General features: G+C 42.8%; 1 protein-coding gene across 1 annotated transcript; it reads left to right on the top strand.

Annotated features, from left to right (window-relative positions):
- The first annotated feature begins 2,089 nt into the window (after window positions 1–2,089).
- On the top strand, window positions 2,090–27,884 carry LOC134438037 (uncharacterized). Its single transcript, XM_063187624.1, has 23 exons — window positions 2,090–2,189; window positions 2,367–2,425; window positions 2,985–3,055; window positions 4,871–4,899; window positions 5,013–5,071; window positions 5,930–6,106; window positions 8,392–8,452; window positions 8,700–8,797; window positions 9,592–9,783; window positions 10,541–10,683; window positions 11,157–11,292; window positions 11,901–11,938; window positions 12,139–14,821; window positions 15,178–15,333; window positions 17,842–17,984; window positions 21,267–21,432; window positions 22,488–22,618; window positions 22,837–22,951; window positions 23,652–23,748; window positions 24,402–25,401; window positions 26,484–26,630; window positions 27,319–27,430; window positions 27,567–27,884. Exons 1-23 carry the CDS (start codon window positions 2,122–2,124, stop codon window positions 27,722–27,724), a joined length of 6,039 nt encoding a protein of 2,012 aa, XP_063043694.1. The 5' UTR covers window positions 2,090–2,121; the 3' UTR covers window positions 27,725–27,884.

Raw genomic sequence — 27,884 nt, 5'->3', positions numbered from 1 at the left:
GCTAGAGCATGCATGTGTGCCTGGTACCTTGGACATACAGTAGGCTACACGTGCAGTGATGATTGTAAAATGTGATAGACTTTGAACATATATGAGCTGAGCTGTTTTTCAAATGTTTGCAAATGGCGATGGCCAAACAATAGTTAAAAAAGTTAATTCCATGTAGCCTCTTCGAAAAGTGTAATGCCCTGTGGTTTTCAAACATTTCAGTAAAATGTATGTGAGATAAAATGTATGTGAGATAAATCATGTGACCGTCATCTCTGGTCACCTCTGTCCCATCTGTATAAAGGCATCATGGGTCAAAAATGCTTTAAAAAAATAGACACGCATATGAGGCCTACTTCAACAAGGTGCATGCTGCACAGGTCTATGACATGACCAATGTTTCACATGCAATGCATTTCAACTAGTGTTGGGAGTAAGTCTTTACAAAAGTAATTAATTACTGTAATACATTATTTATTTATTTATTTATTTTATTATATAATAACTGAGTAATGTAAAGGCCTATTACAGGGGGAAAGCTGTAATAGCCTATAGTTACAATACTTTTTACTGTAACCTGGATTTTAATGGTGTGGTGAGGTGTCCTGAACCTGCTACTTTTTAGTCTGCATGCTGCCAAAACACCTTCTGGATGGGAAGTGAAGATGTCATGAATCATGGGCTTCATTGACACTGTAAATCGCCAGATCTACATTAGTCATTCAAGCAAGAGTAACTAAAGTAATACAAAAAATAGTGTAATACCTTACATTTTGAATATAGTAATATGTAGAGTTACTTTTGTAGTGCATTGTTGCCCAACACTGCATTACAAAAGTAATTAATTACTGTAATGCATTAGTTTTTGTTTTAATGCAGTAACGCATTACAGGGGAAAAATCTTTAATATTTATTCAGTTGCAATGCTAAATACAATGCATTACAATGACCTGGATTTTAGTGGTATTCAGTGTGGTGAGTCAGAAAGAAGATATTCCTGAACCTGGCAGTTTTTACTCTGCATGCTGCCAAACACACCTCCTGGATTGGAGGTGAAAAAGTCATGATTCATGAGCTTGATTTACACTGTCATAAATTGCCAAATGCCCATTTAGGCCTACAGTTCTTTTGGCAAAAGTAAGTAAGTAATGCAAAGGTAGCCTAGTTATGCCTTACATTTGAATACAGTAGTGTATGGATTATTTTGAAAAGACAGTAACATGTAATCAGTAATGCATTACAGTTTTTGAGTAACTTGCCCAACACTGAGTGTAAGGGATTACTTTGAAAAGACAGTAACCGTCAGTAATGCATTACAGTTTTTCTATAACTTACCCAACACTGATTCTAACACGTTGATCTGTGTTTCAAGAATACATCTATTTTTCCTCCCAGAATATGTCATTTTTTCCCAAATGTGATTTAAATATCACCAAGTCTCGTGGTTATGAACATGCAAATAACTTTTCCAGGTCAAACTGTGCAATAGGTTGTGGAATAGATAACTCAGAAGCAAAATATTGGCATATTGCTGTTCTTTCTTTCACAAGGGCTTCAGGGCCTTCTATTTCTTTTTCTGACATCGGGGCGCTGTGGCTCAGTGGGCTAAGGTAATAAATGGGCACCCGGTTATACATCCGGTAAGTTATTAGGCTACATGATTTGCACTTGACTTCCATATCACACCTATATTCCATGCCTAATAATAAATTGGAACAATTTACATACGCACACACACACACACACACACACACACACACACACACACACACACACACACACACACACACACACACACACAAGAGATTACAGGAAAGAACTTTGCACACATTGTAGTGACGTCAGAATATTTATCCTTCTCTGATTGGTTCAATTTCTACTTTGCTTTGTGTAAAACAAGAGTGTAAAATTAGGCAGTATTCCGCACATATTTTATTGTTGGGCGATTCCATCAACTTGAATTTGAAATCTCTATTATTTTTTACCTATAATATACTGGTCCTTGGACCGTTCAAAATGATGGAACGCTAGCAGCCTTGCGTTTTCCAGCCTTGAGTTTCGCAAGTGTTCGCGAGCGAACTTGCTATAGTCAGACGCTGTGGTAAAATTGAAGGCAAATAAGGCAACACAATAATGAGTGAGTTTGACTACGTTAGCGATTCTGAATGTGAAGACGTGGACGAAGATCTCTACCGAAAGAGGTGTGTTATTATTTATATGAATTACACAGAGACTATTTGGTAGGCAGCTGATAGCTAAATGACTGCTAATGACGAGCACCTGCACTGTTGATGTGTGAAATTGAATTCAGAACAGCAGTTGGCTCATCATTTTCCCCCTAATAATTTTCTCATGCCCTTTCTGTCTTCCCTTCACAGATTAACGCTAGGAGAGAGTTCACCTTTCTGGGGTTCCAGTTTAAATGCCAAGATTGATGGTAGGCTGTTACTTCACACACCCATGCTTTGTTGATGTCAGGACAGGACTGGGTTTTTAGCCTAGTACCTGTTCAGTAGTAAGCTAGCTTGTCTGAAGTAAATTAAAGGTGCACTGTGTAATATTTTAGTAGTTATTATTTCCAGAATTCACGCTGCCCATTCACAAATGTTACAATTTTCATGAACTTACCACCACCATCACATTCTAACTATTCATTATGACTGGGAAAATTGCACTTTTCATACATGAGAAGGGGGATCTTCTCCATTATCTGCCATTTTGAATGTCCAGAAATAGACATTGTCAGCTTCAAAACTTACTGTGTACTTTGATCATACTTTTAAATATTAGTTTATTACGCAGTATTATTCATGAAAAGATCAAATTATGCAGTAGACAGCACATGTTTAATGAGCAGCATAGTTGCAATACCTACTCTGGCCACCATCTATCACCTGTAATGACATGTCATATCGTCTGAGTTGCCTGTCTCTCAATTAACTCTTGAATCCCTGTCAATTTCAGTAGTACTATATCCTTTGCATTTTCTTTGATAGAACCGTCTCCCTTGATTGGACTGATGGGCCTTCGCAGACTGAACGTTTCCGATGAACCCTCTTCATTACAAGTAAAGTGTATTCTGAGCTCTTACAAAACCTGAGTTTGTTATGCTCGTATCTATCATTACATGCACTTAAGCACTATGTCTCTCTCTCTCTCTCTCTCTCTCTCTCTCTCTCTCTCTCTCTCTCTCTCTCTCTCTCTCTCTCTCTCGTGCTATAGCCTAATACATGGGTTCTAAATTTTAGTTTTCCCCTGAGTGCACGAAACTAGCTGTGCACAACTCAACCTCTGATTGTTGGAAACCGCTGTCGGTCAAAAAATTAGCTCACATGATTGGCTACCAGTGTCTTGCCCCTCCTCATAACATCGTGTTTACAAACACTGCGAACCCATGTATAGCAGCTTTCCACTCCTTCGAACACTCAAAGCGTCACATTCACCCATTCACACACCGGTGACCGTGGCTGCCAAGCAGGGTACTACCAAGAGCAATTTGGGGTTAAGTATCTTGCTCAAGGACACATCGATGGGGTCACATACGATCTCTGGGTCAGGTAGAGTGCCGCTCGTGCCTGCAACCTTCAGGTTGCCAAACAGGCTCCTCTACCTGACCTGAGCCACCACCGCCGTCTGTCTCTCATACTTTTTTCTGTCAATTTATCTCATTCTGTTTCAATTTGCGTTCTAGTTGAAATTAGTTTGTGTCATTGCTCTGCTCTCTGAAATGTTCCGGTGTACAACAAGTAAGCAACTTGATGTTGGATACAAGTATTTGTGGAAGGAATTTATAGACAATACTATTATAATAAAAGCTATTTACAGAATACAATACACAATACAACCTGTATTTATATAGCACAATATCATAACTAAAGTTGTCTCAAAGCGCATTCAAAATACACATATGCAATAGAATAGACCAAAATGTATTCTTAACTTTTGACTAATCAAAGGTTAGGGACCCTAGGCCTAGGCATTAATAATAGCTAGTTGCGATTCCACAATAACTCCCTAGGTAAGATGTTGTCCAGAATTCCCACCCCCCACCCCAAAATGAGCCCTATGAATACAAAAGCTGACGTCTGCTCCTGTCGAACCATACATTGCTGGAATATGGCAGAGGCAATCGATCATAAATTCATAACTGGTCCCATCACCGTTCATTCTGATGGGAACGGAAGAATTTCATGAAGCTACTTTGACTTAAATTTGTAGCCAAGGTGGCAATGCAAGAAATATCATAAACCTACTATTGCAAAGAGCAACAACCAAGCTTTGGAAAGAGTAGAAGTAGCTCCGCTTTGAAGGTGTAATCAGGTCATACAACATTTCGACCCAACAGGCTCTTCATCAGGCATCACCACATGTTGGGTCAAAATGTGATGCCTGATGAAGACCCTATTGGGTCAAAACGTCAAATGTCTTGAATAAACCTTCAAAGTGGAGCTGCAGTGTGTGGACTTCTACTCTTTCCACTGTTAGATACACCTTTGTCCTGCACCTGACCTCAGCGAGGTGGGATATGCATGCTCTTACTCTTATGTATAAACCAAACCTTCCAATGGCCCCATGCATTCTCCTATAAACCGATGAAATGTCTATAGAAAAATCATTCAAATCACATATTCCTATGTGATACATATGTGAAACCTCTTCTGTCCAGTTCAACCAATTTTTTCACCTCTGGCTCCTCAGTACTTGCCTTGTCTACTACCAGAATTGCAACAAAAAAAAACTGGAAGCATGAGGGTGAGCCCAACCTTTTGACCAGTAGTGTATGGTAGTGCAGAAAGGTGTCGTGCTAATTTAATAAAGATGTAATGTGTGCAGCCTGTTGGGATTGGGTATGCATTACTGATTCATTACTTTGTTTCTGTAGGTTAAACAGATGACATCACATTTGTGCAGGTTTGAATGCTTTAATCCACCATTAACATTAAGCTTTTTCTTTAAATATTTAAACTATTTGACCAGTGTTTTGTATGCAAAAAAATACTTTTTCACCCTCTGCCAACACATAGGAATTCAGATACTTCAGCTGACCGTGATAAACTGAGCAATCATATGGGCGAGGATATTGGTAAGGACTTGTGTCATAGTAAGCAACAATGTTTGGTGTATAACTGATTGCAGACCTGGCTAAATGTCTGATAACATGTGGTTTATACTACACTGTGGTCTAGGTCAGGGAGTGTGTGTGTTGTGCGCTTGCCCTTTTCTTGAACCTGGGAGTAAAACAAAGCAACATTCCAATGTTTCACACCTTTATTTACTATTGCTATCTGAATAGTTAAATCACCACAAAATGTGATTAGGCTCGCAAGATTGTGTTCATACAAAATACATAAATTCCTTTTAAGTGTAACATCTGCAATAAAGCCTCCCAGCTTGTTACAGGCATTTGGTGTGGCAGAGGTTGTGAGGATCTGCAGAAGTGCAATACTTTTGAAGTGACTGCCACCTAGTGGTTATTTTTTAGAAGTACAATATTTTCACCATTGTTTTCAAGTGAATTTCGCATGTTTTCTAAGTTGTGGTATAATTGAATATGAAACAATAACATTGATGAAACCATGTGTTTTGTGTTAATAATATAAATATATCTAGATCTACCATACAGTAAAATTATTGTAAATGCCTTTGAAAAAATAGTTACCGGTATTATTAATAACGATTACATTTTTGGTGTGTGTGTGAGGGAGAGAGAGAGAGAGAGAGAGAGAGAGAGAGAGAGAGAGAGAGAGCTGCCTTGGCTAAATGTATGTAAGAGTGAGCTATATATGGTAATTTATGTGTAAGTATGTGTGTAATTCCCCTGGGATCAATAAATTATACTCTACTTTACTCTACTCTACTATAGTACTGTAGGAAAAAATAGCAAGTAACAATACATGTTGCATTAAGTGTCTATATTTATAATCTGAATATTAAGTCACAGATGGAGAGAGTAAAGCTTTGGAGTATCCACAACCTCTGATGACCAGAGCGGGAACGAAGAGGATGAACACCACCGTTTACACTAGCTCCTCTGATTCCATACTATCACATTCACGCACCAGACGCTCTGTGAATGTTGTACCACCAGAGCCTAATGTCCTAGCCCGCAAAGAGAGCAGTCAAAAAAGGTTCATAGTTAAGCCTTTCTACCTATTGCTTTTCAAGATTATGAATGTTTCACTATTTTTGTGTAGTCTAATACATTATGCACATTGCACATGTGTGGAGAATGATGTACGTTAGTACAACCAAATCTTGGTTGAAAATAGTGGCAAGTTGAGGGGCGGGGGAATCGCTGAGGGAGTGCAGAAGACTGTTCTTGAAAGCTAATAAAAATAAATGACAAAGAAAGAAAATTGTGCATGTACTGTATATAGGATATACACAGTAAGACAAACAGTAAGACAAACAAACTGAATGCTGCATTGTGCGAAGTGTATTTTCTTTTTTTTTGTGTGTACTGTTGTTCAGTGAAAGTGTTGGTTATGCAAAGTGATTCCTAGCACACTTTGCTACTTCCTACCTACTAAGATATTTTTTCCAACCCAATTTTCTGCTCTTCTAGGGTGTTAGCAGATAGACCATCATCGAATAGAAAATCATCTACGTCAGATGCCTGTCAAGCACCAGTCCATTATTTGATCCAGGTCACCAAAGGTAAAGGTTAGTCCACTCCAGACAACCTCAATTTATAATTCAAGGGCCATCTCTACTGCTTGGCACATATTGTCGTGTACTTTACATAAGCAGCCTCTGTGACAACATCTGTATCTATTCTGTCAATCATTGGACTCTCTCTAAATTGAAGTTATTCCCATTATACCCCCAGCTTTGCAGATATATTATATTATATTATATTATATTATATTATATTATATTATATTATATTATATATTATATTATTAGTTTTGAAGGTTTAAACTAGCAAAGTGTGATCATTTTGATTTCAATAATATGTGAGGTGAATGTAGTGACTATAGTCAAAGCAGCCATGAAAAAAACTAGAAGCAAGTGAAGGCTCTTCTCTTCCATGAGTATTTACTACACTGATGGTTGAGCTGTGTGTGCGTGTGCGTGTGCGTGTTTGTGTGTGTGTGTGTGTGTGTGTGTGTGTGTGTGTGTGTGTGTGCGTGTGCGTGTGCGTGTTTGTGTGTGTGTGTGTGTGTGTGTGTGTGTGTGTGTTTAACCCTGTGCTAATGCACTTAAAATCATACAAAAACCGAACCCTACTTGGCATATGCACTTACTGTTCTGTATATTCCCTATGTACTTTGCATCTGCAAGTGTTGCATGCACTGTATGCTGTCTGTGATTATGTCCTCAATTGTAAGTGGCTTTGGACAAAAGCGTAATGCAATGTAAAAACTGATGTGTGTGCTGTCTTGAACAGCAGAGGGTGCTGTTCTCCTGGCCATAGCGGAGCCATGCACCTCTCTGGGTCATAGGGCACTCACCAAGGATTCTTCCCTGACAAAGTTATGGATTAGTCGTTCCCAAACTGCAGAGTTAGTATTCCCAGATGGGGCGTGGCAGGATGCTGAGAGAAGGGACTGTTAATGTTTGCATTAAAATATATGCTTTCAATATAATAATAATAATAATAATAATAATAATAATAATAATAATATATCCATTCCATATATCGTTTTGAAACTACATTATCTTGTACAGTTAACACATTTATTTACTGTCCACATTAAAATTTAGTAACATTAAAGGAATTTTGGAATATGGGATTGTGAGGAATCGCAAAAAATATTGTCAGTCTCAATGGGGGCTCCTTTCAGAAAACATTTGGGAACAACAGAGTTAAATAACTGTAAATGGTCTTTGTTGAGCGTTGATTTTGAACAAATGACGGTACTCAGGGAGGGATGTGTGCTATCAGTCATGTTCGCCGTGGCCACTTCCTCAGTTTGCGGGCTAGCAGCTGGTCAGACCTGATTGTGCATGGTCATGCAAATGTGGAATTTCATGCCATTGCCATCATGTCAACAAGAATGCCATCCCGTCCAACCGTCCCGCTCTGCAACAGTACATGCTCTTACAGTAGCTGAGATGTCTACTCGAGTAGTAGATATGTAATGGGCATACGCAAGCGTGGGCAGACACAGATGAATTCTGTGTGTTAATATATAGTCAAGTTGAAACAGTACTCCGTTTGTGGACCAAGCCTTGGCCAGTCTAGTAGCCTTGGGTCCTTTACTCAGCAGGACAATCCCCCATACACCACCGTGTCAGTCTCTGGTTCTGTAAATCTTCTTCAGAAAAAGAAAAGCCAGACATGTTTACACAAGCAGGACTTTGTCTGAAGGCGAGTGTGTGTCATCAAGTTACAAATTGTTCATTGTTCGGCGTAATAACATGAGGTGTTGTTTTTCTGTGTGATTCCAATTCCAACAGGGAGAGGGTTGATGACGACGATTCAGAAGAACAACAAGGGATTAAGAAACTTCACTCAAAGGTGCCTAAAGGAGGTTGTAGCAGTTAGAATACAACGATAGCATGCAACAGCGACAACTGTGTAATAACACACAAATAAACAGAACTTCAATGCTAATTTTCTGATGAATTTCTAACATTTGTGTGTGTGTGTGTGTGTGTGTGTGTGTGTGTGTGTGTGTGTGTGTGTGTGTGTGTGTGTGTGTGTGTGTGTGTGTGTGTGTGTGTGTGTGTGTGTGTGTGTGTGTGTGTGTGTGTTTTCTCCTCAGTGAGGAGTTCACTAATGCACAGCGAGCCAACAAGGCTGAGACCAATGACAGTGGCAAGGAGGTGCCAGCCCGGGTGACGCGTCATACAGCTTCTAAAAGTAAGGTCAATAGGGTGTGTCTTAAAACCTTTCACCGGCTCCAACTGACTCCCAACTCCCAATGACATCAGCGTTTTCACTTCAGTGGGTGTCTGTCGAAAGCAGTGGCTTAAAGGAGTCCTGATTCCTGGAAATGCCTCCATCACATTTAGATATTATGTATAGTACTGTATAACCAAACTAAGTGATGAATATAGACATGTCCTCTTAATGGTAGCAAATTAATATGTCATATTCAAGCATCATAGTATTTCAAGTTTGCCCTATTTTTGATTGTGTTATTGCCCATGTCGCACCAGAGACTACATTAAGCCATATCTTCATAAATTGTTAAGTTCAGTGATATTGGTTCTTTGCATCCTGACGTTTTTTTTTTACCATTAAATCATGAAGTTAGGTCCACTGTAAAATATTCATTTTATTGAATTTAAACAATAAACTGCAGTAGTCCAAAGTCTGTGCTCAGGGGATGCCAGTGAAGGACTGGGACTCACAGAAACTGCTCAATAGACAGTGACATGCAGTACAATATCCACAAGTTGTGTATATCCCTTAAGTTGTGTAAGCTTACACTCTTACAATTTCAATAAAACAAGATCTCGGATCGGAATCGAACCCAGGTCGCTGGTATAGCAGTGCAGTGCCCAGCCGATTGAGACACGGCTGGGCCATATCCATGTTTTTATTTTTACATTTAAGGGTGTACTCACTTTTGGAGGCAAAGTACAAAGAAAGAAAAACTGTTTGCAGTCGGTATGGCCCCTTTTTAATTGTCTGTTCACTGACATTCATAGGAGCGCCAAACGACCAAAATGAATCTGACGCCAGCCAGACCTCGAAGAAGCAAAAGACTGCCAGCAAACTGATTGACAAGAGGAACCAATATGGGGAAACCCAGCTCCACAGGGCCGTGAAGAGGGGGAACGAGGAAGAGGTGGTGCGCCTCATACAGCAGGGAGCCTCTATCAACACCTGCGATCACGCAGGTAAGGAAAGGGGGGGGGGCACACTTTTCCTGTCCCAAGTCACAGTGGTACTCAATGGTCTCCTCAGATGGAATCGATTTTCGAGAGATTCTTGAAGTCACATGGCCTGTCCCGTGAATTACTTTCAACAGAACGGAAACAGAAAGAGTATTCACAGAGTGATTTCTTAAGAACGTGGCCTGTGTGTGCCTGGTCACGTTTTGGTGACTCAGCTTTCCTGCCTTGGCTCCTACTTTAGAGAGTCGTACTAACAGGCAAAGATGATACTCTTTAAAGGTGCCACGTGTATAAATCAAGAGAAAATATATAATTATAGGTCATTGTAATTCCAATAACAAATCTGTAATCAGAGTATTGATACTCCTTTTAAACAAATGATTATCCATAACCTAACAGCACGCAAATGGTGTTCATGTTTTGAAGCTGTATTTTGTGTTTTCATGGGATAGTTTGCACTCACGACGTTCCCTATTAGAGGGGGAACAATACAACGCTTGGTTAATTCTGCTTCACAATGATAGTAAAGCATTGAAGGTTCAAAAAGTGACGCCGCAATGAAGGCTCGACCGTCACAAGCCAGTTATTTCTGAACTGGCTGGCTGGCTGTAGTACACATAGACCACAACCCAGTGTAACACCATTTATAGCATAATGGCTGGTGTGTGTGTGTGTGTGTGTGTGTGTGTGTGTGTGTGTGTGTGTGTGTGTGTGTGTGTGTGTGTGTGTGTGTGTGTGTGTGTGTGTGCATGTGTTTCAGGCTGGACTCCTCTGCATGAGTGTGTGCAGACAAGAAATCCAGGCATCTTGGAGCGCTTACTGAGAGGGGGAGCCATGGTGAACAGTGCGGCCCACGATGGGGACACGGCTCTCCACGAGGCTGTATGGCTCGGAGACTATGAGGTGAATCTATGTTACATTACATTACATTATACTTAGCTGACGCTTTTATCCCAAGCACCTTACAGATATTTCAGGGTATTGGTTACAGTTCCTGGAGCAGTGTGTGGTTAGGCGACCTAATATAAATATACTTTATTGTGCATAAATGGCAGATGAAAGAATCCGCAATACTTTATTAATCTAGACAAATATGTATTATATTACATAATTTATTTATCAGCCACATTTCTGCGGCACCCCAGGGTGCCCCTGGTTGTGAAACACTGAGATAGACTACTCAAAATATGCCAAAATTATAGTATGATGAAGGATTTGAGCACAATATACTGTAGTAGTATCTATTGCTCGTTTTCCTCTACTTTGGGAAGTATGCTGCACAGTCTTAACTTTCAATTCTCTGTTACGTTCCTTTAAGAGGAAGTGAGATTAAAACTGAATTGCTGACTACAGCAGCTTCTTATTTTGGTCCACAGATGACTGCTTTACTTTTGAAGTATGGCGCTGATCCTCTTCAAAAAGGTGCTATGGGAAGACCAGCCTCAGACATGGTCTCAAATGTTGCCATTGAACAACTAATGGCCAGTTTTCTTCCCCAAAGTCGAAAAACAGGTGAGAGAGATTTATCAGCCTGTGAATCCAATTCATTTATTAGGTGCAAGTCAGTCTGCTTCCTCCTGTCCTTAACTATGGTCTCCGGCCTCGTCTTTTGAGGCTCAACGTCATCAATGATTACGTTTTTATTCAATGTCTTGTGAAAAAGAACACAATTCCAATTTCTTTCTCCCATTTGGAATTTGAATGTTGAATGGTGGAAAGCCTGCCCAAAAGTCTCTGCGTTGGTTAACGGTAATTTTTTAATAAAAATCCACGGAGGCAGAGCAACACAGAGCCTAATGCAAAAAAATGGTAGAAAGCAGGTTGACTTGCACCCAAAGTTGTCAGTCCACTGAAGTAACAGCTCAAGTGCACAGCACTGTATGTCACACTCATCCAGGAACCACTCAAAACAACTGAAGCACAAACACATGGTTTGGATTTTGTGTAAATGATGTACATTTTGTTTTCTGGGCATCACATTGTGTGATTTCATGGGTGGATTGCAGTCGTTTGTGTGTATTTTGTTTGTAATCTTTTTGTGCCAGCCTGCATTTGCTGCAGGTGTTTTGAATTTATCTCTGACTCTCCGGCATGTCAACTATTTTCTTTTTCTTCTCCAGGGCATCTAGACATGAAAGTCTCTCCACAAAAAGATTTGGTAAGACTGAACATAAAATTGCAAAAACATTTCTCCCAGCCAGCATGTGTATTATATACATAGTCCCCTTCATGTGAATCAAGTTGTGAAGTGGCCTGCACATTTTTGCACCAGATGACATGGCCTGTTTTGCTTTTTTCCCCTGTCTTTTGTTTTGTTTTGTTTGTGCGTGCTTGTTTTGTGTTTTGTGTCCTACCCAGAAGTCCCCTGTCCGCTGCCCTGCTGGGACCTCGTACGCCGAGAGGAATGAGAGCACCGCATTCCAAGGCCACAGAGCCGCCGAGGAGGCGGAGGAGGAATCCTGCCAAACTGAGCAGACGGTGCGCTCGGCTTGTGGCGAACCTGCTGGAGTAAGGACAGGGGAAGAAGAAATGTCTGTGCACAACAGCGGAAAGCAGCCGAACGACGCTTTGAACCTTCCTCCCAGCGATAGCATCCGCTCTGATAAGGCCCAGGAAGTGCCACTGAGCTTTATCGAAAGCCCTTCTGCCGACTCCTCGCCAGTCACAGATGAAAAAACAGCGTCGCTCTTCTTCACAGATGGAAATGGAGGGAGAGACACATCAGTTAGTGTGGATGTGAGTGTGACGGCCCTTGGCCGCTCACCCGAGGGCTTGGTCGAGGTACCTCCAGCCATCGATAGTGAGCTTACTAATATCAGTGGGATAGGGCCTCATAGCTCAACGATTGAGGGACTAAAAGAGGTCTGCAAGGATGTGAGTTTGAACATTGGCACCAATGACTTGAACACTAGTGTAAGTCCTATTGGTGAGGGACCCGAGGTTGTGAGTTCGGACACCAACAGCAGTTCTTTAAGCGCTAGTGTTGGTCTGTTGTTCCCCCGGAGCTCCACACCTCAGCAACAAGTCGAAGTGGCCAAGGATGTGAGTTCAGACTTCGCCACCAGTTCGTTTAGCTCTTGTGTTAGTTTACTGTCCCCCAATACTTCCACAGCTGAGGGCCGAAAACAAGTGGCCAAGGATGTGAGTTCGGACATCAACACCAGTGAATTCAGCACTTGTGTTAGCCTACTGTCCACCTGTAGCCTCATACATGAGGGACAAGTACATGTGGCCAATGATGTCAGTTCGGACATGGGCAGCAGTGAGTTCAGCCATAGTGTAAGTCTACTGTTACCCCATAACCCCATGGGAGGTGAGGGCCAACGGGAAGTGGGCAAGTACGTGAGCTCTGACATTCGCCCCACCACTGAGACTGCTGCCTGTGAGAATTCAGCAGAGAAGGACTTTCAAGTTGTGCCCACTCTAGAACAAGAGAAAGGGAACCCCGAGCGGAGCTTCAGCCAGACAGAAGAGGAGGGAACTTTAATGGAGGCAGGAGTGGGAACGTGTTCTACTATCATAAAGAGAGATGAACAGAACGCCAACCATGATGAGGAAGATGGCTGCTCAGTTTCCACATTCTGCGCCACCCTCGAGGGTTTTACCGGCGTTGCAAAACTGACCGAGACTGCTAGTGTGACAAGTCATCTGAAAACCACCACTACTGGTGAATTCTGTGTCAGCCGCAGTGCGGTGGAGGTGACAGATGAGTGTCTGTTGGATGACACACAGCAGGAGTGCAGCGTGTCCCTATTGGCCGGGCACACGGACATAATCACAACCGTGAAAGCAAGTGCCCTCGGAGAGAGGGGAACACATAAGCCAGTCACCAAGCATAATGAACCAGCAGTGGCCCCCGTCAACGAGTTACCTGTTGCCGTGCAGGAGTCGTCTAATACCGGTGACAACCACTCGGCGTCTCTCCTCAGACAAGGAGGAGGAGGGGGCACTGGAAGGTTTTCCGAGGAGCACTCGTTGACAGCCTGGAAAGACGTCAGATCTGAAGCAGCGAGCGGCGAGTCATCAGAAATGACACCTAGTGTTGAGATATCACACGCCACCGGCCCTCTGCCACACCTGGATGAAGAAGTCTGCATGGGAGACGAAACCTTGGCAAACACTCACGCCACTGCCAGCCTGACACACTGCCTTCCTGGGCCTGAGCTACAAAAATCCACCGCACCTATGGCCTCGAATGATCTTAGTGACCCGTGTGTAATGAGGAGCAATTTGACCTGCGATGAACTGATAGACCAGACAAATGAATGTATTGCGGAACAAGCTTTTGCAGTAAATGAGAGGAATGAGGAAGACAAGAGGCCTGTTCTGCAGTCTGGCAGTGGGGATGCCCCTTTTACGCTGGCTAGCGGCGGCAGTCCGTCGTTGTTGCACTCCTGTGATGAAACCATGCTTAGCAGGTTTGCAGCCACCATGAACCCTGACAGCACAGACGTGACCACAACAGGCTTTGCTGTGAGCGGCACATGCACGGTGGAACAAAGCACCGCTGACCACCGGGCAACAGACGTCGTCAGCGTCACCGAAAATCTGTCAGGTGCCACATTCGTGTCATCGCCTTGTGCTCACGTCCCCATGCAAGCTCAAACGGAAACCACAGCCCGTGAATTTGACGAGTGCTCCGTTGACTCAGACTGCACCATGATATCAGAGGATGAGAGCATGCAGCAGGCCCCCACTTGTCTCCCAGACGAGAGTGAAAATGAGTCTGGTGTGAACTCCCTGCCCTGTGCGGGGTCTTGCAGCGCGAGTGAGGTGGGGGATGAGAGTCAGTCGGCCTCGTGTGGCAGTGACGTGGCCGATACCTTCCATACCAACATCCACTCCACCACCACCGGAGCCAGCCCTAACCCAACCCACTGTCCCACCGCTTGCTCTGCTAGTCAGGGCTTGCAGAAGCAGAAGGCCAAGCCAAAAAAACAAAAGAATAGATGGAGCATGGCGGGCAAATCGCAGAGCAACTGGAAACCATGGCAGCCGGACAAAACAGTCAAACGCCCGACTGACTCCTCGACTGATAAAGGTATTTTGTTTGTCACTGGACCTTGCAAATTGACCTGGACTTTATACTGTCTCTGCCAATCAATTGCATGTGCAAGTGTCTTGGGTTTATTACAGGCTTTACGTACACAAACATGTGCCTATTTACTGTCTAAATGTCTAATTAGACATGTGTTCAGCCAAGTCAAAGGGTCTTTTTGGCCAAGAACAATACATTTGTGAATATACACCCAACAGGTATGAGGCATGACTTATAAATCACGTATTCTGACAGTTAGGTATAGTGACTAACATGTGAACCCTTAAATAAAGTCGTACCATGTCTTGTGATTTTATTGCCACCTCCTCCCTCCTTTGATATTGGGTGTCATCTTTTAGTCAACACAGAGAGTGCAAAGATCCACTTGAAGACCATCCATAAGAGAAACGCCCAGGGAGAGACTCAGCTCCACCGAGCAGCCAAGAAAGGGGACCTGGCCCTGGTCAGAGCTCTCATCGAGGCCGGGATCGATGTAAACCAGGCCGATTACGCAGGTCAGTGGCTGTGGGTATTGCAGGAGATGTTTCAATTATAGGCACACTAAAACTCAGAGATGGTTGTTGCTTCATTTGGTCTTTTCTTTGTAGAGTAGAGTAGAGTAGAGTAGAGTAACTTTATTGATCCCCAGGGGGAAATTCAGGTATCCAGTAGCTTACATAAATACACAAATGCCCACATGGACATTTCAAGACACAAATAACACAGGAATAGTCAGGGAGGGGGAAAAAAATAGTAGAGATAATAAATGTAAAAAAGGTAATTGTGCAAAAGACATTCTGTGAGTTGGAATAGACCAATGCAGAAAACATACTCTGTCAGTTAAGGTAGACAATCTTAACATGACCTGGAACAAGTTTTGATGGATACATCTGTGATATAGTATAGTATATAGAAGTAGGCAATGTACAGAGTATGATAGGGGTTGGAAATTCTCACAATGTCACAGTAAAGTACAGGTAAGTGTATTAGGCAAACACACACACACACACACACACACACACACACACACACACACACACACACACACACACACACCACACACACACCACACACACACCACACACACACCACACACACACACACACACACAAAGAGGTTCCCCAATAACTGGGCCAGCTCTGACAGATCACAGTCTTTGCTTGTGGTGAGCAGGAAAAACAAGTATGTCCAGTGGTCAAGAGTCAAAAGTTCCTCAGTGCAGTGATTGGACAGCGCACACACACACACACACACACACACACACACACACACACACACACACACACACACACACACACACACACACACACACACACACACACACACACACACACCAAGAGGTTTCCCGGTCTGGGCCAGCTCTGGCATCTCAGGCAGTCCAGTCCCCTATGATGATGTTCTTCTTAGTGTCCTTCTGTGTGTTGTTAAACAGCTGAATTGCCCATAGGACAAAGGACTTCCTTAGTCTGACAGTCCTGCAGGTGAAAGCACGGAGTCTGTGGCTGAACAGACTCAGTTGGTTAGTGAAGGTGGCGTTAAGGGGTGATGCTGATTGTCCATAATAGAGTCTAGTCTGCTCAGTGTTCTGCTCTCGGTTATTGAGGTAAGTGTCTCCAGCTCCATGCCCACCACTGATCCCGCCTTCCTCACCAGTCTGTCAAGGCGTCCAGCATCTCTCTTCCTGATGCTTCCTCCCCAGCATGTCGCAGCAAAGAAGAGCACGGTGGCCATGACAGACTGCTAGAACATAAGCAGAAGTCGGCTGCAGACATTGAAGGACCTCAGCCTTCTGAGGAAATAGAGCCTGCTTTGGTCTTTCCTGTAGAGTGCTCTAGTTTGTGGACCAGTCCAGTTTATTGTCGAGGTGCGCCTAGGTTGACCATCTGTCCATTTTTAGGACCTGTTTATGATGTCCGTGTGTCCGTCTGTTTGTCTTGCCTCCCGTCCTCACCTTGTGCTTGTGGCCTCGAGATGTGAGGCAACAGGTCGTTGACTGTAGAAGTTGTATTCAATATCTCACAAAAGCACATTTCAAAGGTCATTTTCTCCTATTCAATCGGGATGGTGAATGGAGTCCTCCAAAAGCTGTTTTGGCTAGGCTGACAGCGGGGAAACTTAGGGTAAATGTTATCTCTACGGAGGCGGGTGTCAGCGGGGCACGGCGCAAGGATGGGAGTTTGGATAGCAAAGGTGCGGGTTTGTTCGGACATATGGCCAACCTATGCATGTCCAATCAGGCCATCTTCAGGCCGAAACACGTGTGTAGCCTGGATATGGTGCATTAAACTTTAAACTGCATTAAACTAGTAAATAATACACAAGAGAGTATGGTCTTTTCAAGCAAGAGAGTGTGGCCTTTTCAACATTGTGTTGCAGTGGTAGTAATGCTGACTCAGTCCATGCTGTTTCTCACCTTAATTAAGTTCTCCTCTAATACATGCTAAAATTAGACTCCGGGGTTTAAAATTAGGTAATGAAATTACAGGAATACGTATGGAAAAACACAGTTTGTCCACTTCCTTCCATCATTTTAGACTTGGGTCCATCAGACCTTTGTAGCCAGATCTGTAGCCTTGCCTCCCCAGACGGACAGCCACCTTATTTACTGTCAAAACAGTAAATACGAAACACTGTTGTCCTTCTTCCAAGCCAAACTATTTCAGCTTTTTCTCCCTCAAATTCAAACATTAGAGCTTTAAGTTGGTTTGTGTGTTGGCAGGTCAGCTGTTACACATTAGCATTGATTGTTGCTGTTTTTGCCATGTGTTGTGTGCCCTGTGTGTTGCTGTGCAGGGTTGCCAGATTGGGTGGTTTCCCGCCCATTGGGAATGTTTAGGGTTATCTAAAAATGCACACACTTTGGGTTGGTTTTTCTGTCGATGTATGCCAATCGGAATTCATAGAATTCATTTCAAATTAGGCAGGATTTGGTGCCTCCATATTTCTTTTTTTGAGCATTTATTGGGCTGGAAGTCATCAATCCCATCTGGCAACCCTTCTTGCCGATTGTGTTTGTGTGGCAGGGTGGACTGCACTGCATGAGGCCTGTGCCTCAGGCTTCTCGGCGGTAGTGGAGGAGTTGCTGTGTGCCGGGGCCAACATCAACTGCCGGGGCCCCCAGGGAATCACGCCCTTACACGATGCCATGGTGTCAGGCTGGTACGAGGTACGCATGACAAAAGTATGAAAAATACAGTATACTATTTACACCATACAAGTGATTCTACGATTCGCCTGCGCTTTTGCCAAAAGCAAAATGTCAATTATCAGTATTTTTTTTCAACTAAATGACCTAGATGTTTACATAATGTATATTTCCAAACAAATAAATTGCCAAGCTTAATCTGAAATCATTTGATAAATACTCTAATGAAAGCGAACATTAGCTTGATTATTTTGTCAACAGTGTTATGGACAAATAGCTTACTATGTCATTTCAAACATATATAAAAATACTACAGAGTTGAAACAACATACGTTTGAAAGTGCTTATGTCCCTTAGCAATAATGATATCATTAATCTGTGCAACTGATATAGAAAATGTGATTGTTGAGCTTCATAAGTAGGATTTTATGTTTCACTGTGATACACACTGACACATTTTTCATTATAAATCCCTTTAACGTCTGATTTGAATTTAGTCACCCTCCTTACACAAGACTTCCTTCTCCAGAGATAATCCCTAGTGTCTGTTCATAGGATTTTTCCAACACATAAGGGATCAACAGCACAAAAACACTTTCAAAACAGTCAACCATGTTACTCAACTGTGTTACGGTCAACAGTGCAGGGGAACAAATCGGCACTTTTTTAGGAGAAAAAACAGAGCAGACAAACCTAGAACACAAATTATTTTGTTTGTTTGTCTGTCAATATGTAGATAAATTGGCAAAAACATACTCCTCCTCAACTGTCATAGCTAATTGTAACACCATTGACGGTAACAAGGCTTGACATTTCAGCCATTTTTATGGTGTTAATGTGCTAACTGAGGACCTCAGAAGTTCCACCACAACACCTTCATCAAATGTATGTATTTGTATGCTTTATCTGTGTTTTACATGTGATTTCTAATTCAGATTATTATGAATATGTTGATAACACAGTTGACAGGCAATTTTCCCGCTGTGAGAACATGAAAAAGAATGGATTAAATTATGGAAGGATGGAGCTCAAAACTTACCAAAAAGTCTTCCCATATCCTGCCAAAGAGGTTATGACATCACGTGATGTTATTCGTATGGCCTAAGACCAAACCATTACTGATTTATGGAGGGGGTTTCAGACCGTGACACGGTTAACACAGTTTTCGTGGACACACACAAAATGGCAAATTTCATGTATAATGGAAAGGACAGTGGTCTTTCTGACAGTTTTGTCATATTGTGATGATTACTGTGAATCAACATTTGCAATCGTCTTGGTCTTGGGCAAAACAAGTTTCTTTACATGCTAATATGAAGACTGAATCTGGTATTTGGAAAACAGGACGGCATGAAAACGCCCAAAACCAGTATTAAATATTGATTCTTGCTGATTGAAATAATGCCATGTCTACACTTTCTGTATTATATGAAAGATAAATGTGTGCTAATGTCCAAACCATCATTGGATGCAGTTAATAGTGGAATTGGCAAATAAAATCCATGGACTTAAAAGGGCAGTCGAATCGTAGAATCACTCATACATGAAATGTACAAAATTGCTCATTGTCGGGCTGATACAAGGTACTGTCACTGCCCATATAAGAAAGAAATACATGGAACTTGTAAAATGATTCATATACGTGTATATTGATGGATGGTACAAGGTACTGTCACTGCCCATATAAAATATAAATACAAAAATACTAAAAATATGTATATTCGTATATCATACTGTTGAGCTGCTGAAACTGCCTATGAAAAAGAAACTTACAAGGTGATTAATAGTACGAGGAACTGCCACTGTTTCCACTGTCCCTGTTTCACCTGCACCAGTGCCCCACCCACACTATCAATAACTGGCCAACTAAGTACATCTGATAAACGGCAACCCAACCGGAACCCGCTCAACAGATGCTGAACTGCAAATAGGTGTTGCCCTGTGTCTTTGGAACTGACTTGGATTGATGGTGTCTTCATGTCCAAACTGTGATGAAACAATTGAATGGCTACTTTCCCTAAGGCATGTTATTACATTCTTACATGCTTAGTCATTCACTTTTGCTGTTTACATGTTCATAGGCAGAATGGCTTGGAGAACGCTCACAGAACAGCGTTCACAGAAGTAAAGAGTCTAGTTTCATGACATTACAGCACAGGATTTTAATGTAAAAAGAGTATTTCTATTAGTACTAAAAGTAAACAAAAGAGTACAAAGAGTAATTTCTCTGTGCACTAGAATAATCTTTTCCCTTGAATTGTGTGTGTGTGTGTGCGTGCGTGCGTACGTGTGCGTGTGTGTTTGTGCATGTGTGTGTGCATGTACGTACATGTGGGGAAAGCATAATATTCAAACGTAATAAAATGTCTGCAGAAAAAGGTGCCTTACAGTATGCGCTTAGGAACTGATAACATGGTAGAACATGAAGTTGCTTACAATCTAACTCCTTTGGATAACAGAGTGCATAGCCCCTTACACCTTGGGCTGGTCCCGGGACAAAGTCCTCTGAAATCCCCCCAACCCAATACATACAATCTAATGTCAACCCAGGCCACACACACACACACACACACACACACACACACACACACACACACACACACACACACACACACACACACACACACACACACACACACTCACACACACACACACACACAGTTAAAAGTCTACTGTTAAAAGTTGTTTCATAAGTCTCATCTTTTATCTTTATGAAGAGATGTGTTTAGGTTCTGTGTGTGACTGGTGAGTGTGTGTGTGTGTGTCGGTTTTGCAACTATGAGATGTGTGAGATTTCACGCTTCAACTCTCTTTCCAGGGTACTGTAAATAAAACTGTATCTTAACCAGAATAACCAGTTTACTAGAACGTCCAAATAACTCCTACATTGCAGAGATGTCTTGCTCTTCGCCATCCAGAAATGATTATACACGACTGTCTGACAGGGATGTGGTGATGCCAAATCTGACCCACTGAGTCTTTTTTTTTTTTTTTAAATTTTGCCCACGACTTCGTTCCAGCTTTTGATTTTGGCCCTCAGTCAATATGAGTTGTTACCGTTATTAGTCAGTGGTTGTTACCTCCCCTTTGGCTTGTTTGGCTGGTCTGTTTGTGTGTCCACCCGCAGTGTTTTTCGGTTTGTCTGCAGAGGACAATACACACACACACACACACACACACACACACACACACACACACACACACACACACACACACACACACACACACACACACCACATGTATCTAATGCTGACCAGATTGCTATCTCTGATTGCTCTTGTTTGTATGTATGTACTGTAACAGGTCATCGAGCTTCTACTCCTGAATGGAGCCAACCCAAATGACAGAAACGCCGAGGGGAACAACGCATGGGACATGGCGTGGCACGAAGATGTCAAAGCACTGCTGTCGACCTGCAAGCCAAAGCCAACTGTGGCACCAGTGCTGAAGCCTCGCCAGCCTGCTCAAGGTGATTGTAGTAGAGAGACTGGTTTGAGTCATCGCTTAAGTACGGAAGCTCATCACTTTGGTTTGATTCTTCAGTTACACTTGCACAGAACAGCACCACAACACCCATTTGTTCGATTAAGAGACCCTAGATCATAAATCTCGAGGGCCAAGCTTTAAGTGTATTTGTCACATTCTTAGCTATACAAGTGTAGCCAGTAGTGAATTGCATCATTCCACTTTATAAAACATGAATCATTAAGCACAAACACTTGCAAAACTAAGCACTGGCCTTCCCTTTGAATTACAATAAGGCTTCAACAAAACTAAGGTCATAGGAGTGTTATCTGCTGGGAACCAGAACTATGAAGCAGCATGCAGTCAGTCATTCCAGCATACACCAGTATAAAATACTGTCCGACCCCAAAAACATGTAAGAGTTCTTGCTCTTCCTGTAACACACACAGGCCTCTGTCTGAGCCCTCTGTAGAGAGATGGTAGAATGCCTGGTCTTTATCATCATTCCATCATCTCCACTACCCTACTTTACATAGGGGACAGGGATGTTTACCCTGAGTGGATTAGTATCTGCACATCAAGAGGAAGTTGCAAGTGGTTAGACATGCTGCTCTACCACATAAGTGTACTGGTAGTGTTGTGGTGATGGCCTACATTTTTAGCCACAGGTCTTAGATCCTTGGTTTATTTGTGGTTTGTTGTTTATTTGTAGCCTTTTGAGGTGGAGTTTGTACTTTCTCGATAGTTACTTTCCAGAATTCATGCTTCCAATTCACAAATGTTTTTGATGAATATTTACCACCATCATCGCTGGTGATAAATAGTATTCATTATGACTTGTAAATGTACACTTTTCATACATGAAGTAGGTGGATCTGCCAAACTTACTGTACTTTGGATAGACCCATACACATATATGTTCATACTTATACACATATAAGGTATTATTAAATATTTATGAAAGAAAAAATTGTGAATGGTCAGCATACATTTAGAAAATTAACAACTGAAATGACATGCACTCCACCGTAAAATGAATAAGATTCGTCCATGTTTTAGAGGCCATCAAGCAGATGAAACCAAGCCTGTCTGTGTCCAAGAGCCCTGAGAAGCGGCCAGCGATTGACCAAAGGGACTGGAAAGACCCCAGGGGCTGCGAGCCAGGCACAGCCAACACAATGGGAAGTAAAGTGAGTGCAGTGCAGCGGAGCTCCCGTCCCGTGTACACAATGCAGAACTACTCCGAACCGTATAACCAAGCTTATCTCTGCTACAGCTGCAGTTCTGTGAGTGCAATTTAGGATGCATTTACGGGAAAGCTGTCCATTTAGAAGGTCCCAGAGACAGTGGAGGGATATTTAGGGAACTGATTTTCATTTGTGTGTTGTTCATTTGTGTAATTGTGCAGGTTGGCCCCAGCAAGACTCCTAATGCTCACTCGGACATCATGTCAGTGCTGGAGGACATTGAAAGAAAGCAGAAGGATCTGTCGGCCTGGGAGTTACATAACTCACAACACAAAGGTGGATAAGCACATGCATAAAGAGGGCTATAATTGGGTCAAAGGGATGCTAACACTTTACCTCACAAGTATAGCTCTGGCGCTTCATATGTGTAATTTCAACTGGGAAACATTTACAAAACACAAAATAGGGAAGGAGGGACTATTGCCAAACTTCCAAGTTGACATGCAAATGGAAAGCATTGTGACACAGATTTTGTCGGCTGACAGATCGGTACACACTGTGCCTTGGCCTGAGGAGCCAAGCACATTTGAAAGGAAAAAGAATTGTGCTCATTTTTTTGTCTTTTTCACAAACTCTCATGGGGAAAAACTCACATTCGTTCAGCCTTTTTGTCTGCCATATTGTTGTTAGGCATACAGAAAGAACATCTTTATTCGTAAAGTACAATTCATACAAGCATGCATCTCACTGTGCAACAGAGGTTTTCCAGAGTGGTTGTTGGATTCTCAATGGCAGGGTTGGTCATCCATGCATTCAGGCACAGGCACAGTAGACCACATCTAGCAGTTCGACCACATATTGCAGTAACTGAGAGCATTGAATTAATTGAGTGAAATGAGGTGTGGCTTCCTTCCGTGAAGAACGCAAACTAGACGAGACACAGGCGAGCCCTTTAAAGTATAGGATTGCTAACCTCAATAATAGATGACTTAATATCCAACCAGGTTTGTTTCTATCTTTTTTTGTTTGTTTGCAGAGAAATACCGGGACGAATTGTTTGAAATGCAGAGCAGGCTGACTGAAGTGCTTACTAAGCAACAGGCAGCTAAAGATGACCTCACAAAGAAGTACAGGTATAGGTATAGCGCACTAGACACACGTAGGGTGGAGCATGCTTTGAATTCATTATTAAGTAACAGCACTATACGGCATGGAACATGGAAGAATACAAAACACTCATTCTACATCTTTACACCACCTCCTCATGGCGTTATGACATGACGTGTAAATTGCATGCCAGTTTGAACCACTTGAAACATGTTACACACATGTTTTGACATTTTAAGCCATGTGACGGGTTAGGGTTAGGGATGGGTTTGTGTGATAGGGTTGGGGTGTGCTTTTCTCGGTTATTTTATTGTTAATGACAAAATCATGAGTGTAAAACAATAGGTTAGGGGATTGTTGCTACTCCTCTGCTGTATGGCTGCTTGGGTTTACACAAGTTGAGTTTTGAATGGGTTTTCAGTTCATCAGTGTATTTTGATCTCATAGCCGTGACATTTTCTCTCTGTTCTCTTGTTCGATAAACTACCCTAAAGTTTGTATGCTGTGTGCCTTTGCACATCAGCGTCTTCCACATAAACTCTAACGTATAAGATATTTTAGCGTTTGTTTTTCATACTTTTATTTGTCGTGCTTATTTAGCTGGAGAGACCACTGACAAGCACCAAATCCCTTGTTTGTACTGCTGCCGACAGTAACCCTGATTCTCCTTTTGATGCAGGTTGGCTCCTGACTCTTTTCAACAGGGCAAGCTGAGAGAAAGCCTCACATCTTTGGCCTCCCGTCAGAAACTCCTGCTGGGCCTTCTGCAAAAGCAGAGCGAGCTCAAACTCAGAATTCACACCCAAAAGAGCCAAGCACTGTCAGCATCCAAACATTCGAAAACTCCCGTCAGCAGTCACAAGAGGGCCGACGCCGTTGCTGTCGAGCGTGCCACAGCGTGGCCAGAAAGCCGCTCTGCCCCGTCTGCTGTTCACAGGCAAGCCACAAAGGAGCCTTCCACACACAAAGGTGTCACCAGTCACACGGCATTGACATTCACAGAACAAGGCAAAATGGACACGTGCCAAACCACCAACGTTGTGGCCGCAACTGCTCTTTCAGGCTCATGTACAGAGTCCACCACGACACCCGCTCAAGTGCTCACCCTGCCGTTGCCCACTGCTCTGCAACAGGGCCAGTCTGGCATTATTCTGGTCAGCCACGGTGGACAGAGCTTTGCCTTCATTGATCTCTCCAAACTGCGGGCACCTGAGATCACCAACCAACCACCGCCTGCTCCCGGCCCTAAACCTTCCCCATCTCCCAGCTCTGCTCCCGGCCCTAATCCTTCCCCATCTCCCAGCTCCCCGTGTGGCTCTCCAATGAGTCTTCCTGACCTGGAGCCCCCCGTCAACCCACTAGCTGCAGCACTGGGCCAGACGGGCGCTTCATCCCATCATCACCATCACCATGCAACTGCTGCGCCCAGAGCCAGAGCTGCTGTTGGTGTTGCTGCTCCTTCACAACTCAAACTGGTGACATCAAATGTTAAGAAGAGCCATGTGAAGTCCACCAGCTCTAACCCAAAACAAGACGCTGGAGGTGTCATGGGCAGGTTTTTGACCACTGTCAAGCCCAGTCATGATTCTGAAGACATGAGCGCTGAAGTCCAGATGGATGTCGCCTCAGACACACAAACTCATAAGGAGAACAACCAACTACCTGCTCTCATGACACAAGTAAGTCAAATGTATTTGTATTGTGCTTTTCACCGACAATACAGTCAGAAAGTGCCTTACAGTTTAGTATGTAATAATAAGTATGTAATAACAAAAAGCACACACATAGAAAGTGTATAAACATGGCAACAAAATAAAATAGAATAAAAACCAATACAATAAAAGTGTAGGAAATAAGTATACTAAGTATTAAAAGGAGATAAAAGAAAGAGGATAAATAAAAACTTCTAAAACACAGGGCAGATTAATAAAATGAAACAAAACCTGGTCTTTAAAAGGCGTTTTAAGCTTTCCAGGGCCAGACAACAAGAAAGGCCCCACTCAAGGCCCCCATACAATGAGTATAGCTCACTGTACAAAGGATTCAGTGTTGTAGGGCAGATTTTAGACAACCTATGATGTTGGGGGGTTGTCAAAAGTGTTGCTCAAATGTTAACGCAGTATGACAAAGGAAATATAGAGGTTTGGTCTTCAGGGCCTCCCTGGCTCTAGGGCCCCTGTGCAGGTAATCCATCCTTGGCCCTGCTCACATATATACCTTTTCTAGGAATTTTTGGCATGAGGGAGCATCATGGCAGGTTGCGGCCCCCGTGACTGAGAAATTTACTTGGGGCGCTCAAAAAAGTAATTTATATAAGCTTATACAAAAAAAGAAGTATGAGGGTGCACCCGCGGAGGTATGAGGGTGGAGCGCCCCTATTTCCCTGTTCAGAAAAAGCCCTGTATACTGTTCAAACTGGTGTGGTCCATGGCTGCCCGGTAGACTGAACTGGTGCCTGTCAACATTGAGGAGGTGGTGTGAACTTTGGGCCACCCAGGCCTAATGGGTTAGACGTTGGCCTTGAAATTGCACGGTTGCCGGTTCGAATCCCATTCCATCCGTGGCATTTAAGTGTCCTTGACCAAGGCACCTCACTCCACATTACCCCTGTAGAACATTACCCTAGTGTACCCTGTACCAAAACTGGTACTGTAACTCACTTTGGATAAAAGTGTCATGATAAATGTATTCTGATCTAATGTGCAAAATGGGTGTGCCATCTAGGAGTGGTTTGACGGTTCTTGTGGCCTCTCCCCTCCAGGATTCCAGCCACCGGGCGTCTCTCCTGTATGACGGCTCCATCAGAGACGGCCTGGGCCAAGGAGCCATCAGCCCTGAGCAGGGGCTTCAGCCCGCCCCGGCCAACACCGCTGCTGCTGCCGCGTCCTCAGCATATGCACGGGAAAAGGTTACCTTATTTTTAAGTGCACACAGTATATACCGTCTCTGTCTGTGCAGATCATATTTTTGTCAGATAAGACTGATCCAGCTGTGTTGTAGCTGTCCATGTGGACAGGGCTGCTATTTTAAGGTTGGGAAAAATCAAAAGTTGGCATTTTCACAGTTGAATGAGTCATTGAAAAGGGCATGCGGAAGTGAAAAGGCCATTGTGGTTGAAACACTACGTAGAGTGTGCTTTGATGTACCAGTTCTTCAACTTCAGCTGATGCTGTCAGTGTTGGAGAGGGCGCACGGTGCAAAGGAGCGCTTTTTAGGAATTAATTATTTAGAGATAGTCACGCAAACAGCTCAACCCCTCCCGTCACCCCAGACTTACCAAACTGATCACGTCAAAGCCAAATGCAGGATGCGTGCCAAGTTTTAAATTGACACTCATCAATTATTTGGCATTGAAGATCTGTCCGCATACCCACCTCACGGATGCCACCTTTCCTGGGATTAGAAAATAGACCATTACTAGTAGTAACATTAAGACAATCATTAATGATTAATATCATTCATTATTAATCAGTAACATCATAAAATCATTAAAAGCATTAATGAAGTGTAATTAATGAAAATGTGATTAATTACATTATACTAATCAACTTTTCACAATTAATGGCATTACTTTTTGTGTTTTTGGGGGTGATTAGATAGCCTACAGGTCTAGGCCCGTCGGTGCTTATCTCCAGAGTGCAGATGACACAGGAACTGCCAGAAGTGCAACTTCAGCTGACCTCCCACATACAGAAACAGAAACAAACGGTGCGTCACTCTAATATCTTACTCCATCAGCTTCCCTTGTCACACTTACTGAAATGACTGGTATTTCTGTTTGAATTCAGTATGCAAATACACTGCTTAGAGAATAACTTTTCACCTTGTTCCACTCTGACCACAGATATCAAGAGAAGCACAAAGACTGGTTTCATGGAGCTGAAATCTATCCAACTTATTGGCAACGATGAGTTTGCGCCAACACACATCATTGAGCATCTCTGGGAGAGTATAACCCAGAGTGACGACTGGAGTGGAGGTTTTCAGGTAGCATTAGTTTAGCTGTGCTTATTGGTTAATGTATAGGCCTACTTCATCCTCACCTTTGGACTTTACATCAGCATTCTGGGGTTGATTTTACTTCCGAAAAGAAAGGTTCTCACATCAATATTGACATGAGTGCAACATCCTGTGTGATACACCGTGATCTTTAAAATAAACC

This window comes from Engraulis encrasicolus, chromosome 21 (assembly GCF_034702125.1).
Source record: "Engraulis encrasicolus isolate BLACKSEA-1 chromosome 21, IST_EnEncr_1.0, whole genome shotgun sequence".
Lineage (NCBI taxonomy): Eukaryota > Metazoa > Chordata > Actinopteri > Clupeiformes > Engraulidae > Engraulis > Engraulis encrasicolus.
This window is presented reverse-complemented; position numbering and strand designations above follow the sequence as displayed.